Below are 19,143 nucleotides of genomic sequence, written 5' to 3'. Positions count from 1 at the left end.
TTCCACTTTTTATATACCAACTGAAACTATTTAATAAATGTCTTAATCCTTTATATCATACTTTAGTGGGAAAAAAGCAACTTGAAAAACACTTTTTTTATTTTTCAATATAGTTTTCTATCTTATGCATTTAAATTATAGAAAGAATCACGATAATTCAGTAAGGAACTAAACCTTAGGAAAGCCTATCCAGTATTTTCAATTACAATGATATTGACAGAGAAACTATCAAAGTGAACTGCAGAAACTGTATTTGAAATGAGGAGGTGCTGGCCTACAATAATACTAATTCTGAGTTGAAACCCAGACACAGAACTGAGATATGTCAGAATAAAGTTGCTACTTTCTATGAGTAGTGTAGATATGAGCAACACTTGCTTACATGTTTTAGAAAAGCAGATTGAACGTCTAATACCACAAATATGTCTCTAGATTCTCCACTTACCTTAACTGACCCCTTTTTCAAAAAATCAAATCACACATGCATGCTAGGTTGCTTCAATCATGTTCAGTTCTTTACAGGCCCTTGGACTCTAACCCTCCAGGCTCCTCCATACATGGGATTCTCCAAGCAAGAGTACTGGAGTGGGCTGCCATGCCCTCCTCCAAAGGATTTTCCCAATCTGGGGATCGGATGCATTGGCAGGCAGGCGCTTTATCACTAGCACCACCTGGGAAGCCCAGTCACATGCACACGTCACGCTTTTGTGGTACCAGGTTGTTGATTTCTAACACAGCGCTGTGCCTTAGCTAAAGATTCCTAAAGAAAGTGGCTAGCTTAGGCTTTGCTTCTTGAGGACGTTCTCTCAGGACACCAAAGGGCCTTGGAACTGGCCAAACGTAAGCCAAAAAGGATGGAATTTTTCTGAATACTTATGTCTACTAGAGCTTTAAGCTAATAGAGTTTAGAGAGTCTGTGAAAGACATCCTAAGAGTTCATAGGCTACTTCGTGGTTCATCAGCCATAAAATCCACTGCACTCTTGGAATCTGGAACCCATGGATTCTGGAATTCTGAAATCTGTCTGTGTAGAATCTTTCTTGACTTGGAATCTGTGTCCATGCTGGTCAGCGAGTGGTAGAGGGGGAAGAGATTGCACATATTATTTATAGAATCAACATCAATGCTTCATCATTCTGTGGTATTGAAATGTAGAGTGCAATATATTTAGTAAGCTTCCAGAGACGAAGGACATTGTTTGTTTACTCCTGGAACTTTTTCATCTAGCAAAGCCTGCCCAATAATCACTATTCAGTAAATGTTTTTGGAAGAACTGACTGGTTGAATATTATGGAAATATTCTATGTGAATTGAAAATATCACTGGATTCATCCAAATTTTAGATTTCCTAGTGCTGGTTGGTTTAATATAGCAGTTTACATTATTTTTACTTAGGGACTAACAGAATTACTTCAGTAGGATAACAGCTATGCCAACATTAATTTAACAAAATAATTCAGTTATGCTTTTGTGGTAGATTATAGAAATTTTGCAAAGCTTCAATTATACATTTTCTAATAAAAAGAAGTCTGTGGTTATTAAGATATATTCCCACATAAAAAAAAAAAAAACTGACCATAAAGATGAGAGTAGAAGGTTCCCTTGGCAGAAAGTCACTAGAATGAGAAGACCAATGAAGGGAGATGAGCACAGAAGGGGTCGGGCACTAGCTGACAGAACAAAGAAACGCCCTTGAAATCCATACCCCATTATTATTCCTACATTTTTACTGCAAAGCAGACATTAATTTAATTTGGTTTACTACTGTAATCTATTCTTGTTATCTGCTCTCATAATGGCCAGCTGCCATAATTCTGCCTTTCCAGTTCCCTACTTCATGACCCACCATGGTGAAAATTTATCTACTAAGTTTTTGCAAGTTCATATACTAAATGCCACCTCATTTTCTTTCCCTCACTTTTCTTGCTGTTTTGCTTTATAGGTCATTCACATTACCACTGATCCTTAGAGGGAATAGAATTTTCATAGATCCATCCTTTCAATCCCTAAGGGCACATAGTCAATAGATGAAATGTAATGGAGTTGGAATGGTAGCACAACTATAAAAATAACCAAATAAATAAATGTGTAATATTTATGCAGGTAAAACTGAAAACTTAGGCCACAGTCCCAGCACTGGCAGTAACAGAGAACATCAATGGAGTCACCCTTCCTTTGGGCTATGAGGATTTGGGGCTACGAGAGGCTATAAGCAGGAAAAGCTATGAAATTCAGAATGAAGGAGCTAGAATCACAGTGACAAAGCCTCCATGAAAGACCAGAATGATTCTGTTGCACAGCTAGTGAGAGTGCTCCCCAGCTCTGATTCCAGCCTTGCTCCAGCCCAATAAGAGAGGATTTTATTCTCAGTATCAGGATCATTTAAATAACAACTTCTATTTCATGCAAAGCATGGGGTCAGGGTGGGGAGTGGTTGTTTCTTTGCTTATTTTTTTTTTAATTTCAGGTTTAATCAGACAACATTATAAGCTTTTCTTGGAGTTAGACCCTCCCGGGGCTTGTCTGCAGCATTGGAACTTCATTAGATCTTGATATTCCTAGAACTTTACTACTAATAATAGCCTTAAGCATAATAACCATGTTTATGACTTCCTTTTGTTCATAGGCCCAAGGAAAGGCCTTAGATTACATTCTCTTGTGTTGTCTGAGAAATTTTCTAAACGCATTTTTTCCCCTTCCATATATAGGTCAAAGGGCAGGGAAAGCACAATTTGGCTGCATATATCCTCATTTAGTACATAATGACTTAGTATCTTTCCTCCTTTTGAAGCTAAAGCTAGTGTCAAACTTTATAGTAATCTTTAAGCTTTTTCATTATACATAAAAATATTGGTCCAATATATCTTTTTATAAGGATTTGGGGATTATTTAAAATGCTATGATTTATGATAACATTCTTCAAATGGTTTTTAACAGTTTTTAAACAGAAACATAAGTCATTTTCCTATAGCTCACAATCTGTTTTGGAATTAAAGTTTCTAACATGGATATTTTTTTAGGACAAAATAAGTTAACATTTTTGTTATCTAAATTTTAAGTTTCCTGTTTCTTTCTCTTTTTTTCTGTTTTCAGCTTTCTAAGAAATATGGAGTCCATGTTTGTGGAGAAGGTGGAGAATATGAAACGTTCACTTTGGATTGCCCTCTATTTAAGAAGAAAATAATTGTGTAAGATATCATTTCAGCATTTTCTTACCCTTCCTCAAATTTAAGTGATGGAAGCAACTTAACTTTAAGCTGGAGGCAACTTTTGTTGGGAGAAATAGAACATGTCCTCCAAGTTCACAAACACTCAATTTGTTTAATACCAGTGAAGTCGTCTGAATACCTAAATCAATACCTGACAAGACGAGGCCTTCATAGAAGCCTATAAACTTTTTAGACATTGCACTTTCGTTTACTTGCTGATTATGGCCTGCAGTAAAACTGGTACCTACACACTGACACTTTTATCCTTTCATGAAGTGTGAATTGCCTGTATTATTTATCTTTCATTACAGCTACATTTGATAAACTGCCACATCAGTAGCCTGTGGGTTCCATTAACTCCATCCTCTTTTTCTTTCTTCTTGGCTTTAATAACTTAGAATAGTTATACTAAACAGTTCTCTTCAATTATTTGGGGTTATTTTTACATATAAACTTCTTAAAAATGAATTCTGTTTATGGTGAGTAGTGTGATTTCTTTGCCATAAATTGTTAAACATTTGTGTAGTAAAAGACAGGGACTTTCTTCGGTTGGTTACATCATTACCCATACTCTTAATTGATGTCACTCTTCTCATACGCTAAGAGAGCATTTTATTTGCTTTTCCTACGCTCTTTAGCTTCTTGAAAAGCTTGTCAGAATTTTGCTTGATTTCAGAAACCTCATCTGCTAAAAGATTAGAATCTTGGATCGAATGAACCACTTCAGTGTTTTCAACACTGAAAGGTGATTTCTTTGTACATACTAATAATGAGGGAAGGAGTGTTCTAAGAAGTGAAAACAACTTGAGGTGAATTTTCTAAAAAATACCTTTATCTTCAGAAACATAGCCAAGACCTCATCCTTTGCAGTATTTACCCACTCTTGCTTTTCTTGTTTCTTCTAACTTCTTTCCCATTAATAATCATCAACGTAACAATGCATTTGGCCGATATGTACCTATTACCTATTATGCCTGAAACATTCTACTGAGCACCGTGGACGTTGGACATAGTTCCTGTCTCCAAAATGGTGGAAGTAAGACACATCTGCATAGAATTTGACACAAAATGGTAAAGAATAAGAGTCACAAGAAAAATTTCATAAACAGGAGGTATTTCTCCTGACTTCAGTGTTTACGAAACAATTCATGATTGAATTGTGCATTAGGTATTGCTTCTGTGAAAAAATACTGTTTTGTTACTCAAGAAGAGCATTTGCATGCTAGGGTGAAATTACAGTATAATGGGAAACTTGCAGTATACTTATGAATATGGGACTAACAAAATTAGGAAAAAAATTAAAAGCACAGTAAGAGAAAAAAAGGCCAAAGAAGAATATTCTTCCTATTTATTTGACAACTTGAGGTCCTGGGGCACCTAGAAGTCTTTATGGACAACCTAGAATTATAAGAAATGTACTGCTTTACATTACATAACCAGAAGGTTTGTTTATAATAGTAAACTTTAGACCTGAAAAATGAATCTTTCATCTTATCATTTTGTAGATAAGGAAACCTCAACCTAACTGAGACAATGGCATGATGGGAGTTTGTCATGATGTTGAAGAGAGGGAAGTCGGGGAAGGTATATTGGAACCCTCTAGTGCCAAAATGAGCTGTTCAGTTGAACTGGGTAATCATTTGTTGAGGAGAATGATGTGGGTAGGACTCTGCAGGCTGCTGCCCTACTCTGTAAGGGTTCTTTAAGAATGGAGGGGCTAATCAGCAATACTGTAGTGTGCACCCCTTAAGAACAGAGGAGGAAGTGCTGAGGATATTTCTTTCTTATCAACTAATCGCTAATCTAAATCTGATGCTTAAGCAAATTCTTTGCTTTCTTTTCTTCATATTTTCTGCCTCACCTCAGCTTCACAGCTTTATTTGAATTCTTTTCTCTAGATGGCCTTCCCATTTATCCCTACTTTGCTAAATCCTTCCATTTTTAAAAACTTTGGTAGTTATTGCCCCCAGTGCCTATTTTCATAACTTAACTCTCAGAACATACAGTAGGCACTAATAAATGTTGAATATCTTTGAATTAATTTTACTTATGATTTGTATATATACTATTTCACTTTTATGCATTTCTTTCTTAAGTTATACTTACAGGTTATAGTAGTTGAATGGAAAAAGAATATCACCCACTATATGCAAAATCTTTCCTTCACTTTAAAAAAAAGAAAATGTCCTTACCATGCTTATCTGATAAGCACTGAATGTGACGATATGAGTGAACAAGCATTGCACATTCTAAAACCATTATGTAAATTATTTCACTTAGAGATAGTTGTCCTTGTGATAAAATTAAAAGATAAGTTTAGACCAGGCAACTAGTTGTTAACAACTGACTATTAATCATCATGGATCCTGTAAGTTGGACTTCATTTGGGAGACAAATTTATGCTATTTCCTATTCTATTTGATATAGTAGTGAATTTCCACAATTAGCATATGACTACTTGATTATTAGGAGTCCCCTTTTAAATTTCTGATTCAAAATTTTATTGTTAAAAAGGAGATTACATCTAACAGGAGAAAAAAATAAACTTTTTCATGTAAAATTATTTTATTATGATTGGCAATTGTTTTAAAATAAAAAAACAGAGATTAACTCTCTTGTATAATGAAGGAATTGAGACAAATGGGTGGTTCTAGAAGTTTAGGCTTCCCTGGTGGCTCAGCTGGTTAAGAATCCACCTGCAATTTGGGAGACCTGGGTTCGATCCCTGGGTTGGGAAGATCCCCTGGAGAAGGGAGAGGCTACCCACTCCAGGATCCCTGACCTGGAGAATTCCATGGTCCGTATAATCCATGGGGTCGCAAAGAGATGGACATGACTGAGTGACTTTCACTTTCTAGAAGTTTATTATGAGATATATTAGAGATATATTCCAATTAACATTTTTTAAATCTTGTAGGAAAGACTAGCATACCAGTCTTTGCCTGGAAGTAATTTAGAAAAAGTTTTACTAGACCATTTTACAATATACGTTTCACATCAATTACAATGTGCCTACCCACCTCTAGATACAAATTTTTAGGTCAGAAAATGAGTTTTTTCCTGAGGAGCCTTGATAAAAAGAATTACGGCTTAGTCTTTAAGAGAAGAAGATACTTGCAGGTCCTAAAATAATAAACCTATTTTCCTATTGTTTCTTACTTTGAAATATGTATGTATGTGTATCGAAAGTAAGAATTGAAACATAAGAAATATAGCCAATATTTTGGGGGAAAAAAGTAAAAACTAAAGTACCAGTACTGTATTAATGAAAGTGATAATTTTCTTCTTGCTATTGATGAACACATCTTTAATGTCAGTATTTGATACAACCCCACATTTCCATTTGAACTAACAATATTAATATACTACTATTATACAGTTGCTATGTATGGGATGGGTGGATGGATAGAAGAAACAGTGGGTAGGAAGGAGGGATGAAAAGAACTAAATTCAATGATTAAAACATTATGTACTCATTTTCCCCACTCACTCCTAGTTTCTACCGATTCAAGTCAAGACATAATTCAGCCCAGAGCATCCTAATATCACATTTAGCAGTGGGGATGAATCAAGAACTTTCCTTATCTACTTTCTCATGTCTCTCCTATATCACTTGGGAAATTAAAATTTATGAACTAATTTCCCTTGTATTTAAATTTATATAATTATTTTTATTACGCTAGAGGTGCTATATGATGTTATTGGTATATATGTGTGATGATGTTCATCCACTCCAGTGTTCTTACCTTGAGAATCCCAGGGACGGGGGAGCCTGGTGGGCTGCCGTTTATGGGGTCGCACAGAGTCGGACACGACTGAAGCGACTTAGCAGCAGCAGCAGCAGCATACATATACAAGTAATATGCATGTATGAAAATGTATATATTCAGGTAAAGACAGGTAATTGAAAAATCTGTGTGGATTTTTGATAGTAAATATGTTTAACAAAGTTAAACTATACAGTAATTTTTTTATTCAACAAATGAGTGAATACCTGGCAATATATTCTTCTCTGAGCCAGAGGTGAAGTATAGAGGAACAGACAGACAAAGATGAGCAAAACGTGGTCCCTCATTGAAAATGAAGACAAGCACAGAAACACATAATTCTAATATAATAGATGTATTATGAAAGGGCTGTTGGGTTGCAAAGATCCCCTGTAGGACGAAATGGCAATCCGTTCCAGTATTCTTGCCTGGAAAATCCCATGGACAGAAGAGCCTGGTGGGCTACAGTCCATGGGGTCACAAAGAGTCAGACACGACAGAGCAACTGAATTTGTGTGCACACACACACACACACACACACAAATGCATGACCAGAGCACAGAAAGCAGGAAACTAGCACTGTGTGAGGATGTCAGGCAAGGCTTCACAGAAATGTGAGGATAAGTGTGAGTTTATAGGGGATATCTATGTGTGGTTGTGTTTTCGAGGGGAAGTAGGAACCAAGATCATGGCTGAATCTCAAAAGAAAGTATCAGTTTTTTGAAGTGAGAAGGTGGGGCCTGATCTCATACCTTGAGAGGGAGTCTGCTTCAGATAAGAGAGACTCAGACCTGGCTCAGGTAGCTGCCCTTTTGAAGTTGTAACTGGGGATAAGCCTAACGCAGCTGTTTGCTATAGAGAAATCTCCATTCTGTAAGAGGTCGAGGCTGCACTGATTACTTGTATCAGTAGGGACAGAGGAGGAGGGTAGCCAACTGGAAAGCATTTTTGCTGTACTTCAGTTGTTCTTAATTTGGGGGGTTTCTCTGAGGGTACTCCAGCAGATCCTGTTCTGGGTATCAGAAGCCGACAGAAACCAGAGACCCTTGAAAGTTGAGTTTCAACTGACAGTTTATGAAAGAAAAGAAGAGCAATAGTGGCATTATGCTCTTTGAAGCTACAAGCTATTTATTTGATATCTATTATCTATCTTCCAGTTGAGTCTGGCTTTGTATAAGAGAATGAAATTATATTAGTCAATTATGGATTTAACAGAATCCATAAAAATCATATTCCTCTTCATTTAGTTCTGTTATATAGTATGATTAGAATGTTATATATTTTCTCTAGAAAACAGTCTTGATTCAAATGTGATAATTATATCAATTAAGTGAGCCATTTGCTGCCAATCTTCTGTTTCTAGTGGGGATAACTGGCATGAGAACGGAGGGCCTGAAACCCTTTCTACTGACACATCATTGGTTTAGGTTAGACATATTTTGGTGTATCCATTGTCAAGGATATCAAGACCAAGCTCCTACATCAGGCATAATTCAGGCTCAGGGTCAGTTTCCAAAGCTGGAAGTAGTAACCCCAAGAGATTGAAATCTAACGTAAAAATGAGATCATATACAATAGTAAGAATTTGAATCTATTGATGAGCCAAGACACGACAGAATGATCTCTGTTCATTTCCAAGCCACACCATTCGATATCACAGTAATCCAAGTCTATGCCCCGACCAGTAATGCTGAAGAAGCTGAAGTTGAATGAACCTACAAGAACTTCTAGAACGAATACACAAAAAAGATGTCATTTTCATTATAGGAAATGAAATGCAAAAGTAGGAAGTCAAGAAATACCTGGAGTACAGGCAAATTTGGCCTTGCAGTACAAAATGAAGCAGGGAAAAGGCTAATAGAGTTTTGCCAAGAGAATGCACTGGTCATAGCAAACACCCTCTACCAACAACACAAGAGAAGACTCTACACATGGACATCACTAGATGGTTAATACCAAAATCAGATTGATTATGTTTTTTGCAGCCAAAGATGGAGACGTTCTATACAGTCAGCAAAAACAAGACTGGGAGCTGACTGTGGCACAGACCATGAACTACTTACTGGCAAATTCATACTGAAATTGAAAAAAGTAGGGAAAACCACTAGACCATTCAGATATGAGCTAAATTAAATCTCTTACAATTATACAGTGGAAGTGACAAATAGATTCAAGGGATTAGATTTCATAGACAGAGTGCCTGAAGAATTATGGACGGAAGTTACTGACATTGTACAGGAGGCAGGGATCAAGACCATCCCCAAGGAAAAGAAATGCAAAAAGGCAAAATGATTGTTGAGGAGGCCTTACAAATAGCTGTGAATAGAAGAGAAGTGAAAGGCAAAGGAGAAAAGATATACCCATTTGAATGCAGAGTTCCAAAGAATACCAAAGAGAGCTAAGGAAGCCTTCCTCAAGGATTAATGCAAAGAAATAGAGGGAGGGGGAAAAAATGGAAAGCCCTAGAGATCTCTTCAAGAAATTAGAGATACCAAGGAAACATTTCATGCAAAGATGGGCTCAATAAAGGACAGAAATGGTATGCACCTAACCAAAGCAGAAGATATTAAGACAGGTGGCAAGAATACACAGAAGAACTATATGAAAAAGATCTTCACAACCCAATAATCACAATTATGTGATCACCAACATAGCTCCAGACATCCTGGAATGGACCTTAGGAAGCATCACTATGAACAAAGCTAGTGGAGGTGATGGAATTCCAGTGGAGCTATTTCAAATCCTAAAAGATGATGCAGTGAAAGTGTTGCACTCAATATGTCAGCAAATTTGAAAACTCAGCAGTAGCCACAGGACTGGAAAAGTCAGTTTTCATTCCAATCCCAAAGAAAGGCAATGCCAAAGAATGTTCAAACTACCGCACAATCACACTCATCTCACACACTAGTAAAGTAATGCTCAAAATTCTCCAAGCCAGGCTTCAACAGTCCATGAACCGAGAACTTCCAGATGTTGAAGCTGGTTTTAGAAAAGGCAGAGGAACCAGAGATCAAATTGCCAACACCTGCTGGATCATGGAAAAAGCAAGAGAGTTCCAGAAAAACATCTATTTCTGCTTTATTGACTATGCCAAAGCCTTTGACTGGGTGGATGACAACAAACTGTGGAAAATTCTTTAAGAGATGGGAATACCAGACCACCTGACCCACCTCTTGAGAAATCTGTATGCAGGTCAGGAAGCAACAGTTAGAACTCAACGTGGACCAACCGACTGGTTCCAAAGGTTAAGGCATAGGTCAAGGCTATGTATCGTCACTGTGCTTTTTTAACTTATATGCAGGGTACATCATGAGAAACGTTGGGCTGGAAGAAGCACAAGCTGGAATCAAGATTGCTAGGAGAAATATCAATAACCTCAGATATGCAGATATCACCACATTCATGGCAGAAAGTGAAGAAGAACTAAAGAGCCTCTTGATGAAAGTGAAAGAGAAGACTAAAAAGCTGGTTTAAAGCTCAACATTCAGAAAACTAAGATCATGGCATCTGGTCCCATCATTTCATGGCAAATAGATGGAGAAACAGTAGAAAGAGTCAGAGGCTTTACTTTTGTGGGCTCTAAAATCACTGCAGATGGTGACTGCAGCCATGAAATTAAAAGACGCTTGCTCCTTGAAAGAAAAGTTATGACCAACCTAGACAGCATATTAAGAAGCAGAGACATTACTTTGCCAACAAAGGTCCATCTAGTCAAAGCTATGTTTTTTCCAGTAGTCATGTATGGATATGAGAGTTGTACTATAAAGAAAGCCGAGCACCGAAGAATTGATGCTTTTGAACCTTGGTGTTGGAGAAGACTCTTGAGGGTCCATTGGACTGCAAGGAGATCCAACCAGTCCATCCTAAAGGATATCAATCCTAAATATTCATTGGAAGGAATGATGCTGAAGCTGAAACTCCAATACTTTGACTACCTGATGCGAAGAACTGACTTATTGGAAAAGACCCTGATGTTGAGAAAGATTGAAGGCAGGAGGAGAATGGGACGACAGAGGATGAGGTGGCTGGATGGCATCACCAACTCAATGGATATGAGTTTGAGTAAACTCCCGGAGTTGGTGATGATAGGGAGGCCTGGCATGCTGCAGTCCATGGGGTCACTAAGAGTTGGACACGACTGAGCAACTGAACTGATGAGGCAATATAGAACCAGGACAGACAAGTATGGAGTAAATAAGCAGGACAACTTAACTAGGGTTAACAAGGCAGAGAGGCAAGTGGTAAAAAGCAAGAGGTCTCCTCTTTGCTTTCTTTTTCTCCTCCTTTTGTTCTTTATACAGGGAGGCATCTTTTGGTTTAGGTAGTCTGTGAAGACAGATCATTACTTTCTTTCATGATCACAACTCTTTAATGATTTTATTTCTACTGTAATGTGTTACTTTTAATATCATAGAAGCCCATTTTAATTTAATTTTAAAGCACTAACAAGATTCATATTTGATACAAAAGGTTCATGAATGGTATCATCAGACTGCTTTTTCTCTATCTCTGATTTTCATGTGAAAAGTAAACAGATTTTGCCCATGAAAATTTAATATACTGGATCCTAGTATTTTGAGATTTCTTCTGTTGTCACTAAATAACTTTACAAACACTGATTCAAAATTATTTTATATAAATGGAAAAGATGCAAAGTAAGAATCTATTTTGCTGAACCACAGTGGTTAAAATGCTAACAATGTACTAGTATGAACACTGCAACTAGTTCCTGAGGCTTTAAAAAGAGATGAGCAATTTCTGCTTTTAGAGTTTCAATTAAAATGCAAAAACACTGTTTCTTAATCAACAACAATAAAAATAATTAGTTATTAGAACTTCACACATAATCTTATTTATTTACATGTGCTTTACAGGGTATCTTTGATAAAAGTTGATTTAATTTACGTGTATCCATATGGTGCCAGCAAGCAGTTCATACTATTTTACCTGAATGTGGTAATTGCTATGTCAGACAGTCAATTTTAATAGCAATGATATTACAGTGTGAAGAGTTCATCTAGAGCTTAAAACCATCACCAGTACTGCTTTTGTGAAGGATAATTGAGATTTTGTGTGAAACACTGAATGAATTACCTCTTGAAAATGAAAAGAATAATGAAGATAAAGCCCTATTGTTTAATGGTTAGCCCATACCAACCAAGTTTGTGGAAATGAAATTGAATAGAGGCTTCAAGCTGTAAAACTGTTCAGAGAGCTCTGAGTGAACCTGAAAGTTGAACTGTGTGTCCTCATAAAGATGAAAGCTTCTTTACTTACTCTTGAAAGTTTAGTTCTCTCCATCTTTTACCCAATTAAATATTTAATTATTAAAAGTAGATGTTAATCACTAATTGTGAAGTAAATACGTATACAGTAGTATTCCAGTAGAAATAAATTAGGATTTTTGGTCTTTTCTAGTCACTAGTAGGCGTTAGTTTGCCACAAAACAGATTTTGCATAGTATATAAACTAATTATAATTTTTATTTTATTTCAGAGATTCATCAGAAGTAGTCACACATTCAGCTGATGCATTTGCACCTGTGGCTTACCTACGCTTTTTAGAATTGCACTTGGAGGACAAGGCAAGTAAGCTAAAATTTGCAGTGATTTAAAGTGAAAATTGGGATATGTGCATTGTCTCTATATATGTAATTCTGTAACAACAAATGAAAGGCAAAAAATGATTTTTTTCAGATCCTCAGTCAATAACTAAGAATTTTTCAGCTGTTTATGATTCTGAGAGCTCTATATGATATAAAAGACATTACATTTCTGAAGAGTTTGTAGTTCATCTGAAAAGGGAATCATATATACATTAATCGAGGAGAAGACAGGACAATGTATAACCAAATATTAAATCATCTAGTAAATTAAGAGTTAGGTTGTTGAGCATTTGCTGTAGGGGAAAGGTTTGAGGATAAATTGAATACTCATACAAAATTTGAGGAGAATGAGAAATTAAAGCTGTGCCAAAAATAAACAAGAGAACAGACGTACAAATAAAAGATGGAAAATTAAGCAAAAACTATGATAAAGAGTTTTATTTTAAATATATTGTCAAGATACAGCAGGTTTATTTTTAAATGTTTTGTAAAGTAGTTAAGGTCTAGATTAGACCCTTTGATTAAAAGTTCTGCTCCTTAAGACATAAAGGATTGGGAAAAGGCTTCTGCATCTTTCGTGTTCTATCACCAAGTCTTGATGCACACCCAGAGTTTTATATATATAATAGATAATCTGAAGAATCAAGAAACTCAGTGATCGGCAAAAGAAGGAGAAAAATGGGAACCCCAGAAATCTCTTAATCAGGAGGAGTTTCCAAAAGTAGAGAATGATATTTGCTGTCATTTCTCCAGAAAAATTAGGATAGACAGAGTTGAAAATAGATCATTGAATTGGGCTGAAAGGAGGCTATTTCAGTGACCATTTGCCCAGAAGCTGGTAACCCTGGAGACAGTGAAGCTAAACTGTCCAGACTTCTTCCAGATCCAGATCCACGGAAAGAAGCTTCTTATTTCAGGTCTCTGCTACTTTCGCTGCCATGTGCATACACACAAAAATCAAAAGCACCAAATTCTGGTTTAGATACATTGGCCGTGATACCTTCAGCTCTACCTAAATAGCTCATTATTCACACTGTTTGGATATTTCGTTAGTCTTCACTGACCATTTGCCCTCTTTGGGAAAACAATGTTACTTCTGTGAGGTACAATACTCGTTGACACTGAATAAATATGGTGTGTTTCCTTTGTTTTTTTAGGTGTCCCCAGTACCTGACAACTGCAGAACATCTAATGATATACACAACTCTTGAAAAACATTTTTTGTTACTAACCTGCTATTTCTATTTAAATTTAAAAATTACATAGCATTGTCCTAATTATTTTATGCCACTTTTTCTCATTACCCTTTTTTTTAATTCTTAGAAATATTTACTTTATCAGAAATTAGTAGAACCATTGACTGGTTAACACATCCTGTGCATCATCTCTGGTAGATTTTTCTTTTCCCTTTTACTTCATCTGCAGTCCTCATTTTCTGCTCTCATCTCAGCCAATGATATGATGCAAAGGCATTTGAAAATGAAGATGAAAAGGCAATCACTATATTTAATCACATTTACTGGGTGTCATCATTTTTGTTTTGCATATATTCATTGCTTCAACATTACTGGACAATCAGGAAGAATACCATTAGCTCTTATTGGTTATTTTATAACTGATTAAAAACATGCAGTTTTTCAGCATTACCTATGTTGACTTCAGGCTGTTTTTTGAACTCACAGAAAAATTGAGCAGAAGGCATAGAGAATCCCCACACATGCACAGTTCCCCCGAACTATCAACATCCCCCACCACAACAGTACATTTGTTACAATCGAGGGATTTACACTGACACATCATTATCACCCAAGGTCCATAGACAATTCACTCGGTATTGCACGTTCTGTGGATGACACGTATCCATCATTAGACATGCCATACTGAGGATGTCCACTGCCCTAAAAAATCCTCTGTGCCCCACCTTTCATCACTTACTTCCTCCATCTCCTGGCAACCACTGATCTTTTCATCATCTCTCTAGTTTTGCTTCTTCCAGAAGGTCATATAGTTAGAATAATACAGTATGTTGCCATTTTTAGATTGGCTTCTTTCCCTTAGTAATATGCATTTAAGGTTTCTGTGTGTCTTTTCATAAGTTTTTAAGTGCTTAATAGTATTCCATTGTCTGGACATACCATGATTTATTTATCCATTCACCTACTTAAGAACATCTTGGTTGCTTCCAAGTTTTGACAATTGTGAATAAAGCTGCTATAAAACACCCATGTGCAAGTTTTTGTATGGACATAACTTTTCAACTCTTTAGGGTAAATGCCAAGGAATATGATTGCTGGATTATATGATGAAAGTATATTTAATTTCACAAGAAGCCATCCAACTGTCTTCCAAAGTGTCTGTACCATTTTGCATTCTCACCAGCAGTGAATGAGATTCACTATTCTCTATTCCTATTCCCTCTATTTGTTCACTATTTGTATTCCTCTGCCTCCTTGTCAGCTTTTGATATTGTCAGTGTTTTGGACTTTTATCATTTTAATAGGTGTGTAATAGTATCTCATTGCTGTTTTAATTTGGATTTCCCTGATAGCATATGATGTGGAACATCTTTTCATATATTTTATTTGCTATCTCTGTATTATATTTGGTGAGATATCTGCTTGGATCTCCTGCCCATTTTTTATATGAACTCTGTTTTCTTATTATTGAGATTTAAGAATTTTCTGTATGTTTTGGAAATAATTCTTTATCAGCTATGTCTTTTGCAAGTACTTTCTTGTGATCTATGGCTTGTCTTCTCATTCTTTGCCAGTAACTTTGCCAAAGCAGAAGTTTTTAATTTTAATGAAGCCCAGGTTATTATTTCTTTCATCAATTATGTCTTTGGTATTATATCTAAAAGTCATCACCAAACCCAAGATCATCTAGATTTTCTCCATTTTATCTTCTGTGATTTTTATACTTTTGCATTTTACATTTGGGTCTGTTATTCATTTTGACTTTATTTTTGTAAAAGGATATAAGGTTTGGGTCCGGATTCATTTTTTCATGTGTGGATATTTGGTGGTTCTGGCATCATCTATTGAAAAGATTGTATTTTCTCCATTATATTTCTTGCCCCTTTGTCAAAGATCAATTGACTATATTTGTGTAGACATAATTCTTAGCTCTCTATCTGTTTCATTGATTTGTTTGTCTATTCTTTTGCCAATACCACAATGTCTTAATTACTATAGCTTTGTAGTATATCTTAAAGTCAGATAATGTCAGATTCTGATTTTGTTCGTCTTCTTCAATATTGTATTGACTATTCTAGGCCTTTTACCTTTCCCTTTAAGCATTAGAGTCCATTTTTTATATCTACAAAATGACTTGGTAAGATTTTAAATGGAATAACATTGAATCTATTGATCAAGTTGGAAAGAACTGACAACAGTATTGAATCTTACTATCCATGACCTTGGGGTATCTGTTTACTGTATTCTTCTTTGATTTCTGTCATCAGAGTTTTATGTATATATGTATATGTATATATGCTTGAATATCCTTTTTATTTTCATCATTCTAACCTAATATGTTAAATATTGCCTCCTTTCAACTTTTTTTTTTGCAAATGACAGACATCAAGGTAGCATTCTTAGTGTGAATCAGGAAAGAAATAAGTAAGAGTTCCTTTTCCAGAAATTGTATTATGTATCAATGGCTTGAGTAAAGCACTGACCAAGTCAGCAGCTCTACCCCTGAGCCCACTCAGGTAATAGAGAAGGGGATTTTATAGAATGAAAACAAAAGTGTCGTTAACAAAGGAAAGATGATTAAATGCTCAGTTCAGTTCAGTTCAGTAGCTCAGTTGTGTCCGACTCTTTGTGACCCCATGAATTGCAGCACGCCAGGCCTCCCTGTCCATCACCAACTCCTGAAGTTCACTCAAACCCATGTCCATTGAGGTGGTGATGCCATCTAGCCATCTCATCCTCTGTCGTCCCCTTCTCTTCCTGCCCCCAATCCCTCCCAGCATCAGGGTCTTTTCCAATGAGTCAACTCTTCGCATGAGGTGGCCAAAGTATTGGAGTTTCAGCTTCACCATCAGTCCTTTCAATGAACACCCAGGACTGATCTCCTTTAGGATGAACTGGTTGGATCTCCTTGCAGTCCAAGGGACTCTCAAGAGTCTTCTCCAACACCACAGTTCAAAAGCATCAATTTTTGTGCTTGCTCCAGCAGCACACATACTAAAACTGGAAGGATACAGAGAAAATGAGCATGGTCCCTGTGCAAGGGTAAAGGAAAATTCATGAAGTGTTCCATATTTTTGGAATATTACTCATATTTTTGGAATATTCCTAAAAATAAAAAAAATGGGTCATTTGTAATTATATAGTTGAACTTAAGACAGTCATATAGAAATGTAAGCCAGAAGGATAAAAACAAATATTGCATATTAATATATGTATATATGGAATTGAGAAAAATCCTACTGATGAACCTATGTGCATGGCAGGAATAAAGACACAGATGTAGAGAACAGACTTCTGGGCACAGGAAGGAAAGAACGGGTGGGATGAATTGAGAGAGTAGCACTGATGTATATATACTACAATGTGTAAAACTTAAAGCTAGTGGGAGCCTGCTGTCTAGCACAGGGAGCTCAGCTCTGCTCTGCGATGACCTAAAGGGGTTGAGTTGCGGAAGGAGTGTGTGGCAGGCTCTAGAAGGAGGGAATATATGTATGATTATAGCAGATTCACATTGTTATACAGCAGACTAACACAACATTGTAAAGCAGTTATACTCCAATTAAAAAATAAAATTAAAAAAAGAAAAAAGTAAAAACAAAAAATAAAAGCATCAGTTCTTCAGCACTCAGCTTTCTTCACAGTCCAACTCTCACATCCATACATGACCACTGGAAAAACCATAGCCTTGATTAGATGGACCTTTGTTGGCAAAGTAATATCTCTGCTTTGCAATATGTTATCTAGGTTGGTCATAACTTTCCTTCCAAGGAGTAAGGGTCTTTTAATTTCATGGCTGCAGTCACCATCTGCAGGGATTTTGAAGCCCAGAAAAATAAAGTCTGACAGTGTTTCCACTGTTTCCCGATCTATCTGCCATGAAATGATGGGACCAGAATCCATGATCTTCGTTTTCTGAATGTTGAGCTTTAAGTCAACTTTTTCACTCTCCTCTTTCACTTTTATTAACAGGCTTCTTAGTTCCTCTTCACTTTCTGCTATAAGAGTGGTATCATTGCGTCTCTGAGGTTATTGATATTTCTCCAGGCAATCTTGATTCCAGCTTGTGCTTCTTCCAGCCCAGCGTTTCTCATGATGTACTCTGCATATAAGTTAAATAAGCAGGCTGACAATATACAGCCTTGACATACTCCTTTTCCTATTTGGAACCAGTCTGTTGTTCCATGTCCAGTTCTAACTGTTGCTTCCTGACCTGCATATAGGTTTCTCAAGAGGCAGGTCAAGTGGTCTGATATTCCCATCTCTTTCAGAATTTTCCAGTTTATTGTGATCCACACAGTCAAAAGCTTTGGCATAGTCAATAAAGCAAAAATAGATGTTTTTCTGGAACTCTCTTGCTTTTTCCATGATCCAGCGGATGTTGGCAATTTGATCTCTGGTTCCTCTGCCTTTTCTAAAACCAGTTTGAACATCTGGAAGTTCACGGTTCATGTACTGCTGAAGCCTGGCTTGCAGAATTTTGAGCATTACTTTACTAGTGTGTGAGATGAGTGCAATTGTGTGGTAGTTTGAGCATTCTTTGGCATTGCCTTTCTTTGGGATTGGAATGAAGACTGATTTTTCCAGTCCTGTGGCCATTGCTGAGTTTTCCAAATTTGCTGGCATATTGAGTGCAGCACTTTCACAGCATCATCTCTCAGGATTTGAAATAGCTCAACTGGAATTCCATCACCTCCACTAGCTTTGTTCGTAGTGATGCTTTCTAAGGCCCTCTTGACTTCCCATTCCAGGATGTCTGGCTCTAGGTGAGTGATCACACCATCGTGATTATCTGAGTCATGAAGCTCTTTGTTGTACAGTTCTTCTGTGTATTCTTGCCACCTCTTCTTAATATCTTCTGCTTCTGTTAGGTCCATACCATTTCTGTCCTTTATCGAGCCCATCTTTGCATGAAATGGTCCCTTGGTATCTCTAATTTTCTTGAAGAGATCTCTAGTCTTTCCCATTCTGTTCTGCTTTCCTCTATTTCTTTGCATTGATCCCTGAGGAAGGCTTTTTTATCTCTCCTTGCTATTCTTTGGAACTCTGCATTCAGACGCTTATATCTTTCCTTTTCTCCTTTGCTTTTCACTTCTCTTCTTTTCACAGCTATTTGTAAGGCCTCTTCAGACAGCCATTTTGCTTTTTTGCATTTCTTTTCCATGGGGATGGTCTTGATCCCTGTCTCCTGTACAATGTCACGAACCTCCGTCCATATTTCATCAGGCACTCTGTCTGTCAGATCTAGTCCCTTAAATCTATTTCTCACTTCCACTGTATAATCATAAAGGATTTGATTTAGGTCATACCTGAATGGTCTAGTGGTTTTCCATACTTTCCTCAATTTAAGTCTGAATTTGGCAGTAAGG

General features: G+C 36.7%; 1 protein-coding gene and 1 non-coding gene across 2 annotated transcripts in view; both read left to right on the top strand.

Moving 5' to 3' along the window:
- The window catches only part of DPH6 (diphthamine biosynthesis 6), a 198,399-nt gene extending 183,597 nt beyond the window's left edge, over nucleotides 1-14,802 (top strand). Inside the window, exons 7-9 of the mRNA XM_070797236.1 lie at nucleotides 3,094-3,188; nucleotides 12,473-12,560; nucleotides 13,739-14,802. Of these exons, the coding sequence (XP_070653337.1) occupies nucleotides 3,094-3,188; nucleotides 12,473-12,560; nucleotides 13,739-13,792 (237 nt within the window). The 3' untranslated portion in view covers nucleotides 13,793-14,802. The remainder of the gene's footprint in view (nucleotides 1-3,093; nucleotides 3,189-12,472; nucleotides 12,561-13,738) is intronic.
- A 1,945-nt stretch (nucleotides 14,803-16,747) lies between these two features.
- LOC139185561 (U6 spliceosomal RNA) lies at nucleotides 16,748-16,853 on the top strand. Its single transcript, XR_011569129.1, has one exon. It is a non-coding gene; the product is annotated as a U6 spliceosomal RNA (small nuclear RNA).
- Nucleotides 16,854-19,143: the final 2,290 nt, after the last annotated feature.

This window comes from Bos indicus, chromosome 10 (genome assembly GCF_029378745.1).
Source record: "Bos indicus isolate NIAB-ARS_2022 breed Sahiwal x Tharparkar chromosome 10, NIAB-ARS_B.indTharparkar_mat_pri_1.0, whole genome shotgun sequence".
Taxonomy (NCBI): domain Eukaryota; kingdom Metazoa; phylum Chordata; class Mammalia; order Artiodactyla; family Bovidae; genus Bos; species Bos indicus.
The sequence above is the reverse complement of the archived record's forward strand: the minus strand, read 5'-3'. Positions and strand labels throughout refer to the sequence as shown.